The 23,381-nt window shown below is 43.6% G+C and overlaps 2 protein-coding genes across 2 annotated transcripts; both read right to left on the bottom strand.

The window, feature by feature from the left end:
* Positions 1 to 1,867: 1,867 nt before the first annotated feature.
* LOC111562457 (primary amine oxidase, liver isozyme-like) lies at positions 1,868 to 13,592 on the bottom strand. Its single transcript, XM_023260979.3, has 5 exons — positions 11,983 to 13,592; positions 10,175 to 10,293; positions 9,260 to 9,426; positions 8,169 to 8,301; positions 1,868 to 8,071 (listed from the first exon to the last, which is right to left on the bottom strand). Exons 1-5 carry the CDS (start codon positions 13,553 to 13,555, stop codon positions 7,802 to 7,804), a joined length of 2,262 nt encoding a protein of 753 aa, XP_023116747.1. The 5' UTR covers positions 13,556 to 13,592; the 3' UTR covers positions 1,868 to 7,801.
* Positions 13,593 to 13,794: 202 nt separating this feature from the next.
* Positions 13,795 to 21,251, bottom strand: aoc2 (amine oxidase copper containing 2). Its single transcript, XM_035943846.2, has 5 exons — positions 19,611 to 21,251; positions 18,319 to 18,437; positions 16,834 to 17,000; positions 15,320 to 15,452; positions 13,795 to 15,222 (listed from the first exon to the last, which is right to left on the bottom strand). Exons 1-5 carry the CDS (start codon positions 21,181 to 21,183, stop codon positions 14,938 to 14,940), a joined length of 2,277 nt encoding a protein of 758 aa, XP_035799739.2. The 5' UTR covers positions 21,184 to 21,251; the 3' UTR covers positions 13,795 to 14,937.
* Positions 21,252 to 23,381: the final 2,130 nt, after the last annotated feature.

The raw sequence follows: 23,381 nt of genomic DNA, 5'->3' as shown, positions 1-23,381 counted from the left end.
CTAAACTCCTTAACCAACCTTAAAGACACAATAGCAACAAACAGAAGTAACTAACAGACAAGTGCAAATGGAAAAACTAAGCCAACGAGTGTCTCAGAGTGAGTTTGTTCAGGCCCGCTTCAGTTGTTGCCGACTACGCAGAAGATGATCAGCTAGGTTTTATAGGGCTGATCTTCTAGCCAGGACGTTTAAAGCAACTGGGGTTGTCCTCGTACTTGTCAAGTGCTTCTCTCACCTGCAGTACATCTTAATCAGAGGAGAGGCATGGCCAATACGTCTGCGATTTGGGCTAGCATTAAGTTGGAATGTCAACTTTACGCCTAACATATACATAGGGCCCCACTCCATGTCTGATGGTTGGCCAGTGACTGTTGAGTCCTGGGTAAACCAGCTACCCATTTTCAATGCGGCAGGTTGTGCTGGGTTACATCGTACCAGTAGCAGGTAACACCACCTGACCTGACATTGTGTCTCAGAGTGAGTAATCATTTCTTAAAGTGTACAGTAAAAGAAAACGCAGGAGGGAAATACACTATAGGTCAGAAGAGAACACTGGTGATGGTCTGCCTAACTGGACCTCACCAAAACAGAAAAGTATTCCACAGTATCATCATCCACACAGGAGACATTGTCAGTGTTGACAGTTTAGCACCCCCTGCTGCTCAGGATAAATCATACAAGTTGACATTTAGTTACTGAGGTTAGAAGATATTTCACAAAACACACCATAATTGTTTTTAGTACTTTCCCTTCTGATAATAATAATAAATTTCATTTATAAAGCGCTTTTCCAAAAACTCAAAGACGCTCAAATAAGCTTCCCTTCGTCTGACCATTGTGCTCTGTTTCCTTCCTCACTATTTTCAGAGCCAAAAATGACAGGCTGTCAAGTTGGAGCTGAAGACCAGTAGAGCTGAAGATCATCTTAGAGCAGCATAAGTGGTGAAGGCCTTGTTTGCCGCCTGTGCTTTCCATTGTTCTCCAGATCCTTTTCAGCAGGTCCAACATGGTTTCATGGAGTCCTTATATCTCTCCTTTGGTAACCTTGGATGTGATGGTCTTGACCTGTCGAAGCTGTAGATCCTGATGGCCAATGCAGTTCTTGAAATTCTTGCCTTGAAGCTCTCCAGGCCTGTTCTGTCCAGGATCTCCAGGTTTGTCTTTCTTTCCTGTTACTTGGTGCATGTAGAAATGCTCAAATACCTCAATGTGCCTCCTCCACAGGGTTTAGGTCTTCTGGCAGGACAGAACGTTGAAGACCATTACGGCCTGATGTATCTTCACCTTGCTGGTCATCTGGACACTTCTGTGGCTCAGGAAGTGTGAGTGTAGCCAGCAAACTGACTGGCTGACCATGCTGATGTTGTCACAGAATCAGCAGAGGTGATGCTTTGCAGGTATTAAAATGGTTGACTGCATTGAATATCAATAATGGAGATGCTGAAGGCGAAAACAAGCCCTTGGTCTTGCTTAGAGTCAACAGAGCAAACAACCAAAAGGAGCTGTCAGTGACATTACTGCAGTCCATTCCAATCTTCTTCATACATTTCACTTTTAAAGTCAGGGCTGGTGGAATTCAGGAGAAGGATAAATGTTCTGAGATCTACTTGAAGCATTTGACTCCAGATGGGATGTAAATTACAGGAAGAGCAGCAAGGAGGTAATTTTGACTGTAATTATTACTAAGTAGGCAGTGGAAATGGCTCACATACAGTTTGGATTAAAATCACGGACCAGGACAAGTTATATTCCTAGTCTTCATTTCTTCACATGTTCCATTTTAATGTAATCTTCAGTGCTTGAAACTTATGCATTTCACCAGACCACAATTTATGTTGGTTATTATAATGGGTTATTGACTCACTGGTGAATTCAAAAACAAGGTTTTTATTTCATCCCAAAAAAAGACAAACAAAAGATCAGAACTAAGACTATGAGCAACAAAAAATACAGCAAATTAATTGCACTGGTCAAATAAACTCACAACAGGCCGTTGTTTCATAGGAACTCGACTCTGACTTGGATTTGTCTCCTCAGCTTTGAGTGAACTTGAGTGAATATGAACACGATCTTTTACAAAAGATTCCTCATCCCAAGCCAAGCTGTGAAATCACCTGTAGTTTTGTAGTTTCAGGTGTAGGTATATTTAATTGTAAGAAATGAAGCAGCTTCATGTGGGGCTATCCTTCACAGACTGAAGCTAAGTTGTGTGTTTGTTGTTGCTCTTGTTTAGCTCCCTTTGCACATGGTTGGCTTCTAAATGCTCTGTTTCCTATCTGGCAGGAAGCTGTCGAGTAAAGGAAGTCTTAGCACCGCTGTGTGCTCATACTGTTTGTTTTCCTACTAAATGCTATCAGCAGCTTGGAAAAGTGTCTGCAGCCAATCACACACACAAATAAATTTTGTCACAGGTTGCAGAAACTCAAATTCTTCCAGGAACACATGGCAAAATGTCATCCCCACACCCAGGAGAGACTGTAACCTCACTGAAACTGTTGCTGGAAACAAAAGGAATTGTTTTCTAATTAGTAAATTGGCGCTCCTGCAGAATTCTTGGCTGAATGCAATCTGTCTCCCCCTGTATGCTTTGGCTTGTTACGTCTCTGCAGCTTGGTCTGAAAAAAATAAGTGTTTTGTTAAAAGTAGCCAAATGAAAGCTTGATTTTGGGCCTTTAAGGTGATGATATCTCACATCTGCGGCTGAAACAATGATTAGGTTTTGCATTTGGTTTCCAGTCCCCTGTGCTTTTACATAATGATTCAGATTGCCAAAAAGCCTGTTCATCGATTGTCATGAACCATCTGCAGCTCTGTGTTCCTGAAGAATTGTTCTGCGACTCATCTTGAGAACTCGCCATGTGAATGTGGATTTTACGAAACAACCCTCCTGGCTCGGCTCAGGCCTCGTTGACGAGTTCCAGATGTTCTGAAGCTGCAACAGGAATGTCTCCTCTAGACTTGGCTGTGTAAATCTGTTTTTGCTGATGCTGGTGTGGGGGTCATTTTACTGCCATTTTACAGTCTACCGCTTTTAAGTGAGCTTAAGCGCTGCTCTGTGCAAAACATGCACGCCATCCTCAGGGTGTTCAGGTCACTGAAGGCACCTTTAAAGAGGAGTTTGGGTAATTGTTGGCATTTTATGGAAAGGTTTTGTTTTTTGTCTGTGAATCTGAAGTTTACAGGAGTTTAAAAAGCTCTACTTTAGTAAAATTATCCAGTAGTTTTTGGGCAGCTGTTTTCAAGATCATGTAAGATTTACAGTAGCGATACTACTGAGCCTGTCAGGTGCCAAACAGCCAAAAACTGCTCAAAAGCTGCTCAAATCAAAGTTTTTCAAGGGACCCAATGCACTAAGGGTCCATGCATCCTAATCAGTCAATATTTCCCTTTATTAATTTTACACAAGCCAATATACTGTAAGCATACACTATACTATACCACCCTTAGTGTACCTTCTTGAGGAGGACATATTCACTCAATTTGGCAAATAGTGTGTTGGATTAGAATCACTCACTCTACATTTAACCAATAATCTTGAAATAGAGTTTCCACTTGCAGTTCCACCTAAGCCATACGATGGCACTGAGTTTCACTGCTCAGAAGATGATACTTTTTCACAATCACCTGTATAGACATGGTGGTTTTGGCTGTTGGGTGTCAGAGAGAGTAGAGAGGGCGCTCATCAGAGAAAATCCAGTTCTCCAGTCTTTTGGAGTCAGAGTTATGGACTTCTTTACAAAAGTCAGTCTCTTCTCCTTCTGCAGTTTGGTGAGTCGTGGGGTACGTTGCCTCTTGTAAGCTTTCAGTCTCAATGTTTCTGTTAAATAACAATGCACAGAGCTCTTAGAAACATCTTCTCCAAGATTTTTCAGCCTCTGACTGAGTCACCAGCATGACTGGTGTCTTTTACCCTCGGCCTTTCTCATCAGATCCTTGGCTCAGTCTTTGAAGGATCCTCCTTGGTTGACCCTTTGCCACCACTTCTGAACCCAGCGGACACCTGTCAAGGGCTTCAGCGTCCTGCTGAGTTTTTCCTGCATTTCGATGAGCAATGGCCTGAGCATGAATCTCAGACTCTGAGACTCTTCCCACCCTTTCTCTTGGCCTTGGTAACAAAATTTGGTTTTGATGTAATGCATTTTGGTCAAGTAAGAAATTTATCTCCTGGGACCTGACTATTAAAGGGGCTAAGCTGATGCTTTAAGCCACTGAGAGCATCCAACCGGGAATCATAAAAACTTAATTGACGGGCTTAATAACTACCAATGAATGAAAGTCCAACTTGTTTTAACTTGCCTTGCACACAGTGTCTTTATTGGTTTCCCAGAAATCTCCAAACGGCACAAATTCACATCCACAAGTTGCCATTCAGCGTTCGGCGTACAGCGTTTAGTGGTCAAAAACTGGCTGATCTCCTTCCGGCTGGAAACCCTACCTAGACACAAAGGTTCCTACCTTATATAGGTAAAATCGACAATTAACCAATAAGGAGTGAAACCAGCTGACACCAAAATAATTAAAGAGCATTTTCAAATCTGCTCCTCCACTTACAGTTTGACCAGACAAACAACCAAACAGGACCTGATTGACCAGGTGGAACCCATTTTGGTAACAATCAAACATGTTGTCCAGTGGGGAGAACCAACTTTTGGAACATGGTGTAAACTTTCAGACATGTTCTAACAAGACTGATTTAGTTGGACCACTTTCAGCAGTTCAAACAGATTTATGGCGAGTATCTGGGAACTTTCCAGATACTGAGTGTGGAGGAGAGAAAAGGCATGTAAAAGTCCTTTAGTATTTTGAATAAAGCAGCAGTCTGCTTATAAATACATTTCAGTTGTAATTAAAGCATCAGTGTATTGTTTTTTCCCAAATGAAAGATGACGCTTCTTGTCTTTTTCCTTTTCCCTAAAATCTATAGCCAGGATTGACTGAAAAGTCATTTAAGGTTTGAGTCTCATAAAAACAGTTCTCTTTTCTATTGGTGGGATTCAGTTCACTCACACAACTGCGGAACCTTACACGCATGTTTGCAAAATGTGTTTTGTTATAGTGATAATAAGAAGCTGAAGTTGCTCTAAAAGCTGCTGAGTCTGACTTCCTGTAACCAGGAGGTCAGGAGGTGATCATGCTCTGAGCAGGACGGAGCAGGAAAGGAGAGCAGTCACGACAAAGTTCCCAACTGTTGGATAACTTGTATAAAAATGTGCAAAGAAATTCTACCATTTTGTAAACAATGTAATATCACTGATAGCCCAGAATAGAGCTGAAGAATCGCTGTGCTCACCAACAGTCTCAGGGTTAGAGAAACGCAATGGCATCCTGAAAAAACAAACTAAGGAAAACCACGGATGAGACAGGAGAGAACTGGATATACTGCCTGCTCTTAGTGGTCCTCAACATGCCAAAAACACCATCATGGAGTAGAAACGAGGAGTAGAACGTAGCATAAAACAGAAAGTCTTTTGTCTGGTAACCACCATCCGTTAAAATGTCTTGGTTCCTTCAGTACTGCAGTACATTGAGCAGGTCGTAGGTGATGGCGTATCTGATCACCTCTGCAGTGCAGCAGGCGTCTCCTTCATACTTCTCCGTCTCCGGCTGGACCAGGTAATTTCTAGAAGGATTCATCTTGACGCTCTACTGAGGCAGGAATCCGTCCGCTCGCTGCTCACAAACGCTGTGCAGGATGCAGCAGGCAGCCACCACTCTGGGCATCATGGAGACGTCGATGTCGCTCTTCTTCAGCAGACACCTCCAGCATCACTAACACCTTAGGGTTCGAGCACAGACGGTGCGAAGACCCTATTGAAACCCATGGGTTTCTTCTTCTTCTTCACTCTTTTCCTGTCTTTTGAAACTCCAATTTGACGGCCTAAACATACCCCAAAATGCTCTGCAAAAGTCTGAGGGTGTGAAAATGGCGGCCTCTGGATTTTGACAATTCGTCATGACCCAGGAAATGCTGTGTATCTGTCCTCTACATGCTCCAATCTGCCCCAAACTTGACATGTATGATCAGACTTCTGCCCTGATGACATCCATAGACCAATATACACTCTCGGTCACAGCGCCACCTGGTGGATGGAAAGGTAATGCTCTAGACTAGCCTGTACATGCTCCAATCTGCCTGAAATTTGTGTGATCAGAGTCCAACCCTCATCCTATCCATTGGCTGACATACGCTCTCAGTCGCAGCGCCACCTGGTGGACATGCTTGGATTCGCCGACCAGCAAGGATGCGAGGACCCGTCCAACGCTGCTTGCAGCTTTAATTATTATTACTATTACTATGTTTATCGATACATAAGCTGCTGTAACGATGTGAATTTTCCCCTGGCGTGGGGAGAAATTCAGGATTATCTTATCATCTACTCATGACCTGCGGATGTTGTTGCATCCCTGCTTTTGAGGAATGATAGAAAGACTTCTAGACGCTGCCCTGACTAAGACTTTGCACCAAGAGACCCAGAGTGATGATAATGAAGATACACTGCGAATCATGTGACTGAGTGAATTCTGAAATGACTCTTAATAAAAATCTTTTGAACTGTTAAATGACGATTTTTCAGAAAACAGAAGTGTGGGTCAAGTGAACAGCAAATTACACATACATTTGTCCTTGATTTTCCCTCGGGATTAATACAGAATCTATCTATCTTTTTTATCCAGAGCTAATTTTGATTTAAAACATTTGCTTTTCCAAATTACTGAGATGATTGACTAATATTTTGACTAAGTTCCTACACCCATGGGAATTTACTTGTGTGACTATATTGTTTTAAAAAGAGCTTATCAGTATAAACAGGAGGGAAGTGTGAGAAAAATGTGGAAGGAGGAGCTGAATTTGCTGAAAAAGCTGCTGAGTCTGACTTCCTGTTATCAGGCAGTCAGGAGGTGATCACACTCTGAGCAGGACGGAGCAGAAGTAGAGAGCAGTCATGGCAAAGTTTCCAACTGTAACTTGTATAAAAATATGTTCTTTAGAATCTAATATGCAGACAACCCTGTACCTCTGTGAGAGGCTTGTCTCGTCGCTGCAAGAATTAAAGAAACTCTGCTTTGATTTCAGTGACTGTGTGTCTTTTAAAAAATTCTCCTTACATGCACCCGTATCCATTCTCTGAGTCTGTTTCTAAGAAGGATGTAGATGGGAGTGGTTTACCCTACCCCTGCAGGCCTGGTTTCAGTTCTGCTATTGGGATAACCGTACGAAGAGAGAAAATAGCAACAGAAACATTTCTCACAATGTTGCACTGCAGAAAAATTATAGAAAAAGAATCAAACATCAGTGGGATGTTCAGTAGTCTCGGCCTGGAACCACATCAACAACTTTGGACTGAATGTTCATGTTTGTCAGTGCACTCATTTCCAAACAGCTGAGTGTACAGTGTCTGGTTGTACTGGTTCCATCACAGCGCTTCATCAACAAGAAAACCAGAGACAAAGTAAACATCTGAATACATTCTGACTTCATGCTAAAGAAAAAGCTATTGGTGGCATCAAAGCAAATCACTTTCAGGCTGCATAAACTTGATTGTTTCATTTCAAACCATTGTGGTGGTGTACAGAGCCAGAATACTGAAGATTCTATCAATGTCCAGATATTTACAGACCTGACTGTAAAGCAAATTGTCTCCTAGTGCAGATTTCAACTCATGTGCCATCCCAACCTGCCTCTAGAACACAGTGACACAAGCATCTTCATAGATTGGTAAATAAGCCTAAGCACACCTCTGAGTTCTTCACGGCTCCACAAGCTGTTTCCAGCAGTGGAGAATAAATCAGAGGCGGTCTTCTAGACTCTCTCGAAGCCATGGAAGGTGAAGGGCTCCAGGACGGGGCTGCAGGTCTCTTGAGCAAGGCAGGCCATCCTGTTGTTGTCGCAGCTGTTCTCAGCACCCGGGCTGAAGAACACGCTGTCAGCAGAGTGGATGGAGGGGTCCTCATTGAAGTAGTTGTGGGGCCGCAGCAGGACCCCGCCCCCGTTGCCAACGGTTACCGTGTTGGGGATGTCCTCGGCGTGAGGGATGTGGAGGAAACCGGCGGTCACCCAGGCAACCAGGTCCTGCACACACATCATGCACTTTCTTTTTAGCTATCCACTTTAAAATGGACACACTGGATGATTGTTTATTCTCTACTATTCTAACAGTCACATTTACCTCGTTTTCAATGTTTTCGTTGTCTTCAACGTACTTGCTGAAGTCCACAGCTGGAGTCCACATGCCGTTCTGATTGTACAGACTGCTGCTGGTCCGCTCTAAGTCCTTCTGCTTGGTGATGGCAACCTTATACCTGGAGACAGACACAAGAGGAGATTTCAGCTTTAGACCTCAGGCTGTGTTGTGGCTCCAAATTAATTTATGGACCATGACATGAACTTTAGTTCTTTAAATCCTGGAAGATGTGAGTTTGCATCGCTGCAGATCAGATTTGTAGCAGCAAATCCCTCCAGCGGCCTCAGACCTCCGTCAGTAGATACTCACAGCTAACCTGGACCCACCTACAAGCCTGCAGTTTCAGAGATGCTCAGACTCTGAACATCTGTGGCTCAGGACTTTATACCTGCCCCCCCCTTTATTTGAAATGGAGACTCATCAGACCAGGCAACGCTTGTACAATCTTCTATTGTCCAGTGTTGGTTAGTCTGTGTGAATTGTAGCCTCAGTTTCCTGTTCTTAGCTGACAGGAACCCGGTGTGGTCTTCTGCTGCAGTAGAACATCTTATTAAGGTTGTTGCGGTTCAGAGATGGTATTCTGCATTCATGGTTGGAACCAGTGGTTCTTTGAGTTCCTGTTGTCTTTCTATCATCTCCAACCAGTCTGTCCATTCTCCTCTGACCTTCACATCAACAAGTTGCTCTCTGGATATCTTCTTGTTTTCTGACCATTCTCTGTAAACCCTAGAGATAGTTGTGTGTGAAAATCCCAATAGATCAGCAGTTTCTGCCATGAACAACCATGCCACGTAAAGTCACTTAAATCCCTTTTCTTCCTCATTCTGATGCTCATACTGAACTTCAGTGAGTTCTGTTGACCACGTCTACATGAATAAGTGCATTGAGTTGCAGCCATGTGATTGGCTGATTAGCTATTTGTGTTGATAAGCAATTAAACAGAACAGGTGTGTCTAATAAGGTGGCTGGTGAGTGTGTTTCTTAGTCCTGAGAGTATCTGTAGACAATTTCTTGTCACACAACCTGTCTTTAAGGTAAAAGACATGCTTGCAGTCATGAAGATGTGTGAGTCCTACCTGGCCCAGGACATGGACCTCTCCTCAGGCTCACTCTCTGGGAGGTGATCTCCTGCGAAGCTGTAAACCTGCAGCCTGTAGGAGCGATTGTGTCCCCAGCGGTTGTTTGTGTTGCTGGCGATGTGGAGGTAGCGAGGCGTCTTGGTGCCGTGACGCAGGGCGGCTTCCTGTGGAGGTGTCACAGCAGATATTAGTGGCTCCCAGTGATCTGAGTCAGGATTCTTCCTCCTCACAGCTCAGCTCTGTAACTCTTAGGGGTCAGTTCTGGTGCGTATGGAAATAAATACTCACTAATAACTTTAGTTATTTATATAGCACCTTCACAGAACAGTTCCACAATGCCTTATAAAGACATAAGCTCTGTCTCTGTGGAGGATCTCCAGCTGCATTCAGGCTTTGAAGGGAGCAGCACGATACAAACTGGCATTAGACATTTAAAATCTACTCTAAAAGGTACAGGTAGCAGTGTAGGGATGCTAAAATCAGCTTTATAGGGATTCTTTAGTGAACGGTTCTGCTGCAGCATTCAGAACCAGAAGAAGTTTGGATCTTTAGTTTAACTAACAGAGAAACAGAGATTTACAGTAATCTAACCAGGAGATAATGAAAGCGTGGGTGACAGTTTCAAGTTCTTTGCATCAGATAATAAATGGGTTTTGGCAAGTTGTACATTTTGAATGACAGCCTCTCGAGTTGTTTGATATTCTGCAATACTGGTACAGATGAACTGGTTTTTAATTCACTACATATTTGGTAAACTAATGTCCTTGTGACTGCCTCATGCGTAGTTCCTGCACTAAACTGTTTAAAGTAATGCTACAAGACCCAGTGGGGCCCTAACATAGAACATGTCATGCTTTCTCTACACTCATTGTTTATATAACTAAATACAAGCATGTGAAGACCAAGTCAGACCTTTTCTGTTTTGACCTGCTTCTCCACCAGCTGAGGCACCATAGCGAAGCGATCAGGCATCCATGGCAACGACACATTAACGTACTCCATGTCTTTGGTCAGGAACATGTTCTTCACACCTGCACAGGGAATGACGCAGTCAGATAGAGATGAGAATTTGCATCAACTGCAACTCTGTGGATGTAATTTTACACATTGTTTTGGTTTCACAGCTTTAACATTCCTGCATCGGTTTTAAATCAAACCACAATGAAAATACCACCAAGCTCTGTGACTGAATGGTTAATGCCTCTTTCTTTATAATATCAGGACACAGAAGGCATCATTTTCCCTTTTCTACACACATTTGGAGTCTATGTTATCACATCAGTCACTGACAGCAAGCCAACAATCATCTGGCTTTCACTCCTTAGCAACCAGAAGCCTGACCTGTTGCATATCAGCAGGGCTGGCAGTAAATCAATTCAATAAAAACAACTAAAAGAATGATGCATTTAGAAGTGGTGCATGGAAATATTCTGGATTCTACCCAACATAAACATGTTACCTTCCTGACTGTAGAGATGTACAGTGTGCTGGTTGAGTTCAAATTAGTTTGAAAACATTATTATGTGTCACTTCAAAGCTGTTGGAGTTTGACTTTTTGTAAAAGTGACATACTGGGAAATCACACAATCAGCTGTTTGGTTGACAATCTGAGAAAAAAAGTTGAATCAACCACATTCTCCAAAGATTGTTAGGATTTTTATCTCACAAGGGCACTACACTGAAACTGATATTACATATGAGTTTTATACTACTGATAATAATAACCATTTGATGTGCAATGAATCCATGAGTTATGCTTGACCTTTAAAAAGAAAGATGGATAAGCTCTAACTCCAAGCTCTGATGGACACAGACAGGTCAGGCGGGAAAGTTTTAGCAGCCGACAAAAAATGCTTCTCCTTCTACACATGCACACACACACTAACAAAGATAGAGCTTTGGAGTTGATACACAGCACATTCCTGCTTTCTTATAATGTAACAATTAATCTTACTGAAACTGCTAGCCCGAGGTTGTTTGAGGGAGAAACCATAATAATCCTCCCTGAGGAACACTTGCATCCCCCCTACAAGATACCACTAATGGCTGCATCACATCTCAGCTAACAATGGAATAATACAAACTGGTAGAAAGCGGGAAAAAGTTTGCAGGAGGGCTCTTTTTACAGGGTGCAGCTCCTGGTGATTGGATAAATCATGTGCCAAGAGATATGGACGTATCTGTGCACCAACTAATAGGAGAACTAAGTCTAAACCACGGTTTATCCCCACCTTTAGCCAATCACATGTCAATATTTGAATTAGATGTTTATGCCTATGACCTGTCACACAATACTAGACTGGATAAAATGTTGTGTTCACTTTTGATTTTATCCTTTTCTGGGATTCTGTTCCAAACAGAAAAGGCCCTTGTACAAGATTCTTTTGAGACACTGAGATTTACAAAATAAACAGCTTAACTGGAGAGAAGCAGTTTGGAAGCGAAAATCTAAATTTACACCTTTATATACAGATAACATAAATGGTGATGCAAATGGAATTAAATAGATAAAAAATAAATGAAGGGGGCAGGAGTGATCTCCTGAAGTGAACATTTTTAACATTCTACCTACAGTCCTGCCCTGGTCATGACATCCAATGACCATAGATGCATCACATCCTTTTCTTCACCTTGGTTATTTTTTTTTTTTTAACTTTTTTTTAAAAAATTTATCTCAATTTTGCACAGATACACAATTCTAAATGGATCCTGCCACTCACCAGCCACATCCAGGTCCACCTTGAAGTTCATGAAGTGAGTGTGGATGTTTCCCAGGACATTCTCTGCTACCTGGTGTCCGTGTTTCATGCTACCATCCACCAGGTAGGAAGAGGCGATGTAGCCTGTGGCGTGCACTTTGGCCTCCACTGATCCGGTCTGGTAGAAGATGAAATCCCAAATATAGTCATAATTCAGAATAGCTGTGGCCGTCCTGAACACCAACGCGCTGTTCGCCATCCCTCCGTAGCTGTGCTGGATAACGTCCGCGAAGTGTCTCCTCAGGGGCTGACCCATGTTGTGCTCAAAGATACAGATTGAATTCCTGAACCTGACGGGGGCTGGGGCATCATTGTAGCGGTACGTGTCCACGTATGTGGCCTCGTAGGGGCAATCCACGCCACGAGTAAGTTCGTGCGCGACGCTCCCAATCCCGAAGCTGGAGTCCAGAAACTTGGTGAGAATCATCCCCGGTGTCACTGAACCGTACACGGACATGGCCTCCTGCACGCTCAGCTCGTAGACGATCCTCTCCCCCCTGAAGCGCACATCAAACACCCTCATGCCCGTGACGGAGCTCAGCCCGAAGGCGAAGCTCCAGTCCAGGTAGAGGACGTGGTTGTTCTGGATGCTCCAGCGCTTCCCCTCTGCGTAAAACTGCTGCGGGCCGATCTGCAGAGGCTTGTTCCTGGGTCTCAGAGAGCCATAATCAGGTGTCTCCTTGTAAACTATTTTCTTTACAGTCCCCTTATCATATGCGTCCTTCAGTTCTTCTACAGTGTTGAAGTATTTGCCGTTATACATCAGTTTTTCCACTCTCCACTGGGACGCGTTGAGACCCTTGTGGTTCAGCAGCACCTCGAAGCCCACCGGGTGGGTGTACATGCCATGCAAATCCCTGAAGAAAGAGATCCAACCTTTTCTGTCTCCGGCTTCGAATCCCCGGGGCATCTGCTCGTAGGCGTGCAGTATTTCTTCTTGATCCACATCGAAGCTCTCTTTCATGATTTTCTTCAGTTTGGAGAAAACCTCGGCCTCCAGAAACCTATCCACCACGTCATATTCCGCGACGGTGATCAAACGCGAACTGATGGGCAGATCCATGTTGTACCTCTCTTTGGTGACATCTCTGTAGTATGTCGGGTTGGGAAGAGGCCCCACTACATACTCGTTGATGTAACCTTTGGCACCGTGGAGGACCACCACCGTCGCTTCTCTCACTGGTTTGGCACCTTTCGCGTCCAGGAAAGCCAAAACGTCAGCTTTCTTTGGCAGAGACCGGTCTATTAACAGTAAGTAGTTTTCAGATGGCTTGATGAGCTGCTTGGTGGAGATGTCCAGGTCTTTCTGCTTGAGCATGTACTGCTGGACCTGCGAGTACTCTTCCAGGGTGAGGTCAGCGAACACGAGGCTGCGCTCGTCGTGTTTGCCCCGCAGCGGGTGAACACGCTGAGCGGAACATTTGGGCGACCTGCTGGAGTGGAGGCCGATCAGGACGATGTTCAGAATGATGGAGATGAGGACGAAAAGGATGAGCGCCCATTTCACTAAAGAGTTCATCTTCCGCTCTACCATTACGCACAGGCTTGGAGAAAGGAGAGGAGAAGAATGAGCTCTGGGTAGGAGGGACTGGCCAGATCATTTCTGGAAAGGAGAGACGCGCCTCTCAAAGGCGCCAATTTTCCCACCCATCTCGGCATGGATCCTATAAACTCCTGCCCCTCCCACACCCTTGGAATGAGCACTTCAGGAGCTGCAGTTTCATTCAGCCTCAGTTTAACTTGTCAGCCAACAAGACTGTTTTACGCACGATGTCTGGGTGTTTTACGCACAACGTTTATTGATTTAATAATCAGCTTCATTACATATTTTACAGAGAAAAGACAAAAGAGATCATATAAACATTCCTTCTCAGGGGGTTAAAGCTGATCTGGGCATAAGTTGCATGTATATAAATGTTAGAATAGTCCACCATGGACCTGCAGTGTACTGATGAAAGTCTCAGAAACATGGCTTTAGACTTCAGGGTTTCATTACTCTCATCCTGTCACTGCCTTTCTTAAACAAAGTGAAAGCTTTAAACATTTTGCTCGGTGTCTGAGGCAGAGAACCATATGTTCGAGTTCACTGAAGGAAACACTCACACAATGGCTGAACCTTACATGCACCCGTATCCATCCTCTGAGTCTGGTCCCAAGAAGGATGTAGATGGGAGTGGTTTATCCTCACCCTGCTGGCCTGGTTTCAATCCTCCTCTTTGGAAAACTGTATGAAACCCCCACACATCTGTATAAACTCAGACTTCTATTCTGCAGCAATGCTTTTAGTGATATCAAAATCCCTCGAAGCAATCCATTACATAAAATATTTCTTCTTTAATTTGGGGAGAAAATAGCAACAAAAACATTTCTCACAATGTTGCACTGCAGAAAAATTATAGAAAAAGAATCAAACATCAGTGGGATGTTCAGTAGTCTCGGCCTGGAACCACATCAACAACTTTGGACTGAATGTTCATGTTTGTCAGTGCACTCATTTCCAAACAGCTGAGTGTACAGTGTCTGGTTGTACTGGTTCCATCACAGCGCTTCATCAGCAAGAAAACCAGAGACAAAGTAAACATCTGAATACATTCTGACTTCATGCTAAAGAAAAAGCTATTGGTGGCATCAAAGCAAATCACTTTCAGGCTGCATAAACTTGATTGTCTCATTTCAAACCATTGTGGTGGTGTACAGAGCCAGAATACTGAAGATTCTATCAATGTCCAGATATTTACAGACCTGACTGTAAAGCAAATTGTCTCCTAGTGCAGATTTCAACTCATGTGCCATCCCAACCTGCCTCTAGAACACAGTGACACAAGCATCTTCATAGATTGGTAAATAAGCCTAAGCACACCTCTGAGTTCTTCACGGCTCCACAAGCTGTTTCCAGCAGTGGAGAATAAATCAGACTCAGTCTTCAAACTTCATGACTCCCTCGAAGCCGTGGAAGGTGAAGGGCTCCAGGACGGGGCTGCAGGTCTCTTGAGCAAGGCAGGCCATCCTGTTGTTGTCGCAGCTGTTCTCAGCACCCGGGCTGAAGAACACGCTGTCAGCAGAGTGGATGGAGGGGTCCTCATTGAAGTAGTTGTGGGGCCGCAGCAGGACCCCGCCCCCGTTGCCAACGGTTACCGTGTTGGGGATGTCCTCGGCGTGAGGGATGTGGAGGAAACCGGCGGTCACCCAGGCAACCAGGTCCTGCACACACATCATGCACTTTCTTTTTAGCTATCCACTTTAAAATGGACACACTGGATGATTGTTTATTCTCTACTACTCTAACAGTCACATTTACCTCGTTTTCAATGTTTTCGTTGTCTTCAACGTACTTGCTGAAGTCCACAGCTGGAGTCCACATGCCGTTCTGATTGTACAGACTGCTGCTGGTCCGCTCTAAGTCCTTCTGCTTGGTGATGGCAACTTTATACCTGGAGACAGACACAAGAGGAGATTTCAGCTTTAGACCTCAGGCTGTGTTGTGGCTCCAAAGGAATTTCAGCCCCTGAAACAGAAAAGAACATTGCTATTGACGAGTCTGCAAAATCCCAGATGTTTCTAAAATATACACTTCCCTCCTCCTCTGGTTCATATAAAGTCTAATGTTAAATGCAGGTTTGTGATTATACGTGAATCCTAGTCTCCTACATTATGTCTGATGTGCTACACACCTGTCCATCACCCCGTCCACCACAACCTCACGCCATGTTGCTACATAAAGGAAACCCACTGAGGCCTGAACTCTACAGATCCTCGAAACGTATCCTTCAGTATCTGGACCAAGACATGAACTTTAATTCTTTAAATCCTGGAAGATGTGAGTTTGCATCGCTGCAGATCAGATTTGTAGCAGCAAATCCCTCCAGCGGCCTCAGACCTCCGTCAGTAGATACTCACAGCTAACCTGGACCCACCTACAAGCCTGCAGTTTCAGAGATGCTCAGACTCAACATCTGTGGCTCAGGACTTTACACCTGCCTTTAAAAAAAAAAAATCACATCCAGCATGCTTACTAGGAGAACTAACTGTGAATTTATCCTCTAACACATCCCAGACTCTGACATGTGATGTTGTCCTGAGGTCATCAGCATTGGTGAGATGTCATATTTATATAACATGCAGCCCAATGAGAACATAAATAGAAAGCTGACTGGAGAAAAGTCCTCCACACAGAGAGACAAACATACAGTGTTTCTGCAGGACTTCCCGTCCCCAGGAGGCCTCGTCCTCTGATTGTTGCTCACCAGCCATGCTGCACAAGTACTCACTAGGATTTTCACTAAAATATTTTATAATAAACTTAACCTGAAGTTTAAGTTTAGCCTGTTGCAGATCATATCTCTTAGTTCTGAGAGTATCTGTAGAGCACTTACTGTCAACTCAACTTATCATGAATTCTAAAGACATTGTGAAGGTCTCACTATCTGGCAATGCTCACTATCAACCAGTTAAACAGTTCCAGAAACTCCACGTAGACATTTTAGATTTCATGAAGTTTACTGGCAAACACTAACTGATGTACCATGACACAACATGTCGCCAAATTACACTTATGGGCAAACACACTTACAGACATGGCTTTAGTTCAGATCATAAGGAGATCAGGAGTTGCAGACTGCTGAACATGCTGCTGGCAGTGCAGCTCAATTATATTTCTAGACACATGATGTGTGGCTCACAAAGCAGAAGAAGTTGCTTGCACAGAATTCACCACCAGATGGCACTGGTACTGACACAACACACTGTAAACATAGGAAACTCTGTAGGGGTAGAACAGACATGCTTGCAGTCATGAAGATGTGTGAGTCCTACCTGGCCCAGGACATGGACCTCTCCTCAGGCTCACTCTCTGGGAGGTGATCTCCTGCGAAGCTGTAAACCTGCAGCCTGTAGGAGCGATTGTGTCCCCAGCGGTTGTTTGTGTTGCTGGCGATGTGGAGGTAGCGAGGCGTCTTGGTGCCGTGACGCAGGGCGGCTTCCTGTGGAGGTGTCACAGCAGATATTAGTGGCTCCCAGTGATCTGAGTCAGGATTCTTCCTCCTCACAGCTCAGCTCTGTAGCTCATCCACGCCTTTGTCTCCTCCAGGCTGGACTATTGCAACACTTCTCATCAGGATCCCCAGCAAGAGCCTACAAAAGCACCAGTATATTCAAAACAGCTGCCAGGATCCTGATGAGAAGCAACACCAACACCCATCCTCCCTTCACTCCTCTGCCTCCCCATATCCTCCAGAATTCACTACAAATCTCTCATCTCACTCATCAGTGCATTCATGGCAACACCCTGGAATACCTTAAAGAACTCATCTGTCACCGATCATCCAAAAGAAACCTCCACTAATAACTGTCACCTCCTCCTCCTGCCCAGAACCAAACTCCAGACCATGGGGACAGAACCTTCAGAACTCCCTCCCTGACCACCTGAGAGCTCCACAGACAGTGGATGTTTTTTAAAAAACACCTAAAGACTTTTCTTCTTAACAAAGCTTTTAATTAAACATTCCCTTGAAGTTGATATTTTTATCATTTTATCTGATTGTTTTGTTTTTTGTTTTTATCTTTTTATATCTTCAGTGAAGCACTTTGAGATTTTGCCTAAATGAAAAGTGCATTACAAATTAAATGTATTATTATTAGGGGTCAGTTCTGGTGCGTATGGAAATAAATACTCACTAATAACTTTAGTTATTTATATAGCACCTTCACAGAACAGTTCCACAATGCCTTATAAAGACATAAGCTCTGTCTCTGTGGAGGATCTCCAGCTGCATTCAGGCTTTGAAGGGAGCAGCACGATACAAACTGGCATTAGACATTTAAAATCTACTCTAAAAGGTACAGGTAGCAGTGTAGGGATGCTAAAATCAGCTTTATAGGGATTCTTTAGTGAACGGTTCTGCTGCAGCATTCAGAACCAGCAGAAGTTTGGATCTTTAGTTTAACTAACAGAGAAACAGAGATTTACAGTAATCTAACCAGGAGATAATGAAAGCGTGGGTGACAGTTTCAAGTTCTTTGCATCAGATAATAAATGGGTTTTGGCAAGTTGTACATTTTGAATGACAGCCTCTCGAGTTGTTTGATTTTCTGCAATACTGGTACAGATGAACTGGTTTTTAATTCACTACATATTTGGTAAACTAATGTCCTTGTGACTGCCTCATGCGTAGTTCCTGCACTAAACTGTTTAAAGTAATGCTACAAGACCCAGTGGGGCCCTAACATAGAACATGTCATGCTTTCTCTACACTCATTGTTTATATAACTAAATACAAGCATGTGAAGACCAAGTCAGACCTTTTCTGTTTTGACCTGCTTCTCCACCAGCTGAGGCACCATAGCGAAGCGATCAGGCATCCATGGCAACGACACATTAACGTACTCCATGTCTTTGGTCAGGAACATGTTCTTCACACCTGCACAGGGAATGACGCAACAATGTAAGTGATGTTTTCTCTGTTTTATCTGGATTTTGGTACTTGACAGGAGTTTTTTTTTTTTAACTTTTCAATTATAAATACATTGAACATGCAGTTACCAGTATTTTTATGTCAACAGTGATTGTGTTTAGTGATGAACCCACAGAGATTTTGCATTAAATGCACATTGTTTTGGTTTTACATGGTTTTGCATTTCTGTATCAGTTTTATATCAAACCACAATAAAAATACCACCAAGCTCTGTGACTGAATATTTAATGCCTCTTCCGTCTAAAAGCCAGGACATAGAAGGCATTATTTGCCCTTTTTTACAACTTTTTAGAGTCTTTGTTATCACATCAGATACTGACAGCAGGCCAGGAGGATAGTGATTCTTTACTCCCCACGCTAAGTGCATTGTTGTGTGCCCTGCTCCATCCAAGTTCCTAATAAGTACATACAGGCAGTGACAAATTAAAGGGAAAACTTGAACCATTCACCCCTACAGTGAGAGGCTTGGGGGCATTTTGCTGTGATGGTTTGGGTTCACTTGTCCCCTTAGAGGAGATAGTCACTGTAAATTAATGCAACTTCCATCTGAGTGATCATACATATCCACTGATGAAACATCTCTCTCCTGATGGGAGTCTCTTCTAAGATGACAGCGTCCCCATCCATAGGGCAGGCAGGTCACTGAATGGTTGGATGAGTATAAAAAGATGTGAATCACATAATGTAGTCTTTACAGTCACCAGATCTCAACCCAAATGAGCACCTGGAGGAGATTTTGTCTTAGACAGACTAACACCGTCACTGAAACACCAGATAGAGTAATATCTGTTGGATTTGTTTTTGTATCACTACAGTCGGGTTCTACAGACTTAGAGAGTCTTTGCCGAGGTGCATTGAAGCTGTTCTGGTGGTTTTGGTTTCCTGGAATCTTACTGAGGTTCTTAAGGTTGTTTTGTGCTTCAATTTGTCTGTATATAAACATAAGGAATCGAGAATATACGTAGATTTTATCAGTTATAATGAATAAACATGATTTCTTTATTTCAAAATTGTGGATTCCTCTCCTGTTTCTTTGATATTTTTACTTTTAGTTGGCTGTAAAATCATTTGCAGTGGGATTGTTTTTTCTATCACTACAGCAGTGATCCTGCCACTCACCAGCCACATCCAGGTCCACCTTGAAGTTAATGAAGTGAGTGTGGATGTTTCCCAGGACATTCTCTGCTACCTGGTGTCCGTGTTTCATGCTACCATCCACCAGGTAGGAAGAGGAGATGTAGCCTGTGGCGTGCACTTTGGCCTCCACTGCTCCGGTCTGGTAGAAGATGAAATCCCACATGTAGTCATAGTTCCCAATAGCTGTGATGGTCCTGAACACCAACGCGCTGTTCGCCATCCCTCCGTAGCTGTTGTGAAAAAAGTCCGCGAAGTGTCTCCTCAGGGGCTGACCCATGTTGTGCTCAAAGATACAGATTGAATTCCTGAACCTCATGGGGATTGGAACATCGATGTAGCGGTACGTTTCCACATATGTGGCCTCGTAGGGGCAATCCACGCCACGAGTAAGTTCGTGCGCGAAGCGTCCTATCCCGATGCTGGAGTCCAGAAACTTGGTGAGAATCATCCCCGGTGTCACTGAACCGTACACGGACATGGCCTCCTGCACGCTCAGCTCGTAGACGATCCTCTCCCCCTTGAAGCGCACATCAAACACCCTCATGCCCGTGACGGAGCTCAGCCCGAAGGCGAAGCTCCAGTCCAGGTAGAGGACGTGGTTGTTCTGGATGCTCCAGCGCTTCCCCTCTGCGTAAAACTGCTGCGGGCCGATCTGCAGAGGCTTGTTCCTGGGTCTCAGAGAGCCATAATCAGGTGTCTCCTTGTAAACTATTTTCTTTACAGTCCCCTTATCATATGCGTCCTTCAGTTCTTCTACAGTGTTGAAGTATTTGCCGTTATACATCAGTTTTTCCACTCTCCACTGGGACGCGTTTAGGCTCTTCTGGTTCAGCAGCACCTCGAAGCCCACCGGGTGGATGTACATTCCATCCATATTCCTAAAGAAAGAGATCCAAGTCTTTCTGTCCCCGGCTCGGACTCCTCGGGGCATCTGCTCGAAGGCGTTAAGTGTCTTTTTCTCATCCGTATCGAAGCTCTCTTTCATGATTTTCTTCAGTTTGGAGAAAACCTCGGCCTCAATAAACTGAAACATCAGCGCGTATTCCCCAATGGTGACCAGTCGCGAACTGATGGGCAGATCCATGTTGTACCTCTGTTTGGTGACATCTCTGTAGTATGTCGGGTTGGGAAGAGGCCCCACTACATACTCCTTGATGTAACCTTTGGCACCGTGGAGGACCACCACCGTCGCTTCTCTCACTGGTTTGGCACCTTTCGCGTCCAGGAAAGCCAAAACGTCAGCTTTCTTTGGCAGAGACCGGTCTATTAACAGTAAGTAGTTTTCAGATGGCTTGGTGAGCTGCTTGGTGGAGATGTCCAGGTCTTTCTGCTTGAGCATGTACTGCTGGACCTGCGAGTACTCTTCCAGGGTGAGGTCAGCGAACACGAGGCTGCGCTCGTCGTGTTTGCCCCGCAGCGGGTGAACACGCTGAGCGGAACATTTGGGCGACCTGCTGGAGTGGAGGCCGATCAGGACGATGTTCAGAATGATGGAGATGAGGAAGAAAAGTATGAGCGCCCATTTCACTAAAGAGTTCATCTTCCGCTCTACCATTACGCACAGGCTTGGAGAAAGGAGAGGAGAAGAATGAAAGCTCTGCGAAGCGAACGGCCAGACAATTTTCGGAAGGGAAAGACGCCCACCTCAAAGTCTTCCTTTCTCCCACCCATCTCAGCATGAATCCTATAAACTCCTGCCCCTCCCACACCCTTGGAATGAGCACTTCAGGAGCTGCAGTTTCATTCAGCCTCAGTTTAACTTGTCAGCCAACAAGACTGTTTTACGCACGATGTCTGGGTATTTTACTCACGATGTCTGGGTGTTTTACGCACGACATTTATTGATTTAATAATCATCTTCATTACATGCTGGACAGAGAAAAGACAAAAGAGATCATATAAACATTCCTTCTCAGGGGGTTAAAGCTGAACTGGGCATAAATTGCATGTATTTAAATGTTAGAATTGTCCACCATGGACCTGCAGTGTCCCGATGAAAGTCTCAGAAACATGGCTTTAAACTTCAGGGTTTCATTGCTCTCATCCTGTCACTGCCTTTCTTAAACAAAGTGAAAGCTTTGTGCATGTTTATAGATCCAGTATCCATTTGTTCAAGACCAAAGTTATAGATTCCTCTCCTATTTCTTAGATTTTTTTTAACTTTTGGTTGGCTATAAAGGCATTTGCAGTCAATATATTTGTTACAAAAGCATATAAATAAAGACTTCGATCCTTTATGACATAGATTTTGGCTTGAAAGTGTCAAATATTTGAATATTTAATTTTTTAAAGCCAAATATGCATGTCTCTATGCATATACCTTGGTATCTTTCAAAGGTTTTACTCAGGTAAAAGCCACATATCCAAATGACCTGACCTCTGTGTGTTTCGTGGTATTTATGGTCCACATTAAAGGCTGTCTTCAGTGTGACTGCTTTTCTTTCAGTATATGGCATAGTCAGAAAGCCTGGAAGAACTTTTACAAAGCTTTAATTTTGCAGTGATTTAAATCATTTACCTTCTTTGGAAACACTCAGAGGTTTGTTGATCATAGCAGGGTTTTGACTCCCAAAAAATCCCAAACATTGTTTTTTCAGCTTAATGCTTTTTAGTGTCACTCCCTTGAAAGAGAGTTGCTGATGCATGATTCAAAACTGATAACAAGGCTTTAAAAGAAAAGAAAAAACAATATGTGAAAAAAATGATACATTAGAAGGGGTTGTAGGACTCAGAAATCAGAAGTCATTTTAAATGGATATAACTGGTTAGCTTTTATCCATCCACTGCTGCTGAGAAGCACCTCCACATGATGATGCTGCCACCACCGTGCTCCTCCATCTGGATGGTATTACCCAGATGATACCTGCTGTTTAGCAGCAGCGCTTGAAGTTATGCTGAAGTTTTTTGCTTCATTACATCAGATAATCTTTTCCCTCACACTCTTAGAGTATTTTTCTGCTGAACAACCATCTGTCTGAAGAGTCCTGCTAGTGCCAACCTTTTTCATTTCAGTTTGAGGCCACAGCACCCTTTGGTTTAATATCCTTGTGTTGGTCTGTGGCAGTTTCCTTGTATCGCATGTTTTGGTTTTTATCCTGATATGCAGCATAAATGAAGGTAACTATGGAATGTACACAGGTGTGGGGGAAGCAATGTTTCTGTATGTGGAGGAGTCATATAGTTCTTCTGTTCCCAATCATAAGTCATGTCCGTCAAGTTCCAAATAAAACCGTTTCATTCTTCTCAACTCCAATAACTTGAACTTTCTCTTCGAGGGTGTGATGTTTTTCTTTCTACTGGTTCCATGTTGGTAGAAACAATACTGCAAACTGGAACTTTTAAAAAGAGATTGTTGACCATAAATAGTTGATTGGGAGTGTCACATTCAGCCTTATGAAAAACAAGTGTGGACACTGTACACATGTACATGTGATTAACAGCAGTTTTCCTGTGCATTTTCACTGTTCTTGGCTGGAAGTAGAACTCTTTCTGTGCATGCTTTGGTCAGCCACAGGATATAATCAGGGTCTGACACTGGGTTTACTGATGTTACAAGGGATGATAAAGTGGATCTGTGATATTGAGGCCTGAATGTATCTTCCTCACTTGGAGATACACATAATCAGTCAGTTGAATATTATATATAGCTGCATGTTTTTGTGTATTTCTTCCTTCCTCCTCTGAATCGGCCCTTTTCTATCAGTGAAGCTGGACATGCAGGACCAACAACAGATGTGACCCTTGTTGTTGTTC

The sequence above is a fragment of the Amphiprion ocellaris genome, chromosome 19 (assembly GCF_022539595.1).
Source record: "Amphiprion ocellaris isolate individual 3 ecotype Okinawa chromosome 19, ASM2253959v1, whole genome shotgun sequence".
Lineage (NCBI taxonomy): Eukaryota > Metazoa > Chordata > Actinopteri > Pomacentridae > Amphiprion > Amphiprion ocellaris.
The sequence above is the reverse complement of the archived record's forward strand: the minus strand, read 5'-3'. Positions and strand labels throughout refer to the sequence as shown.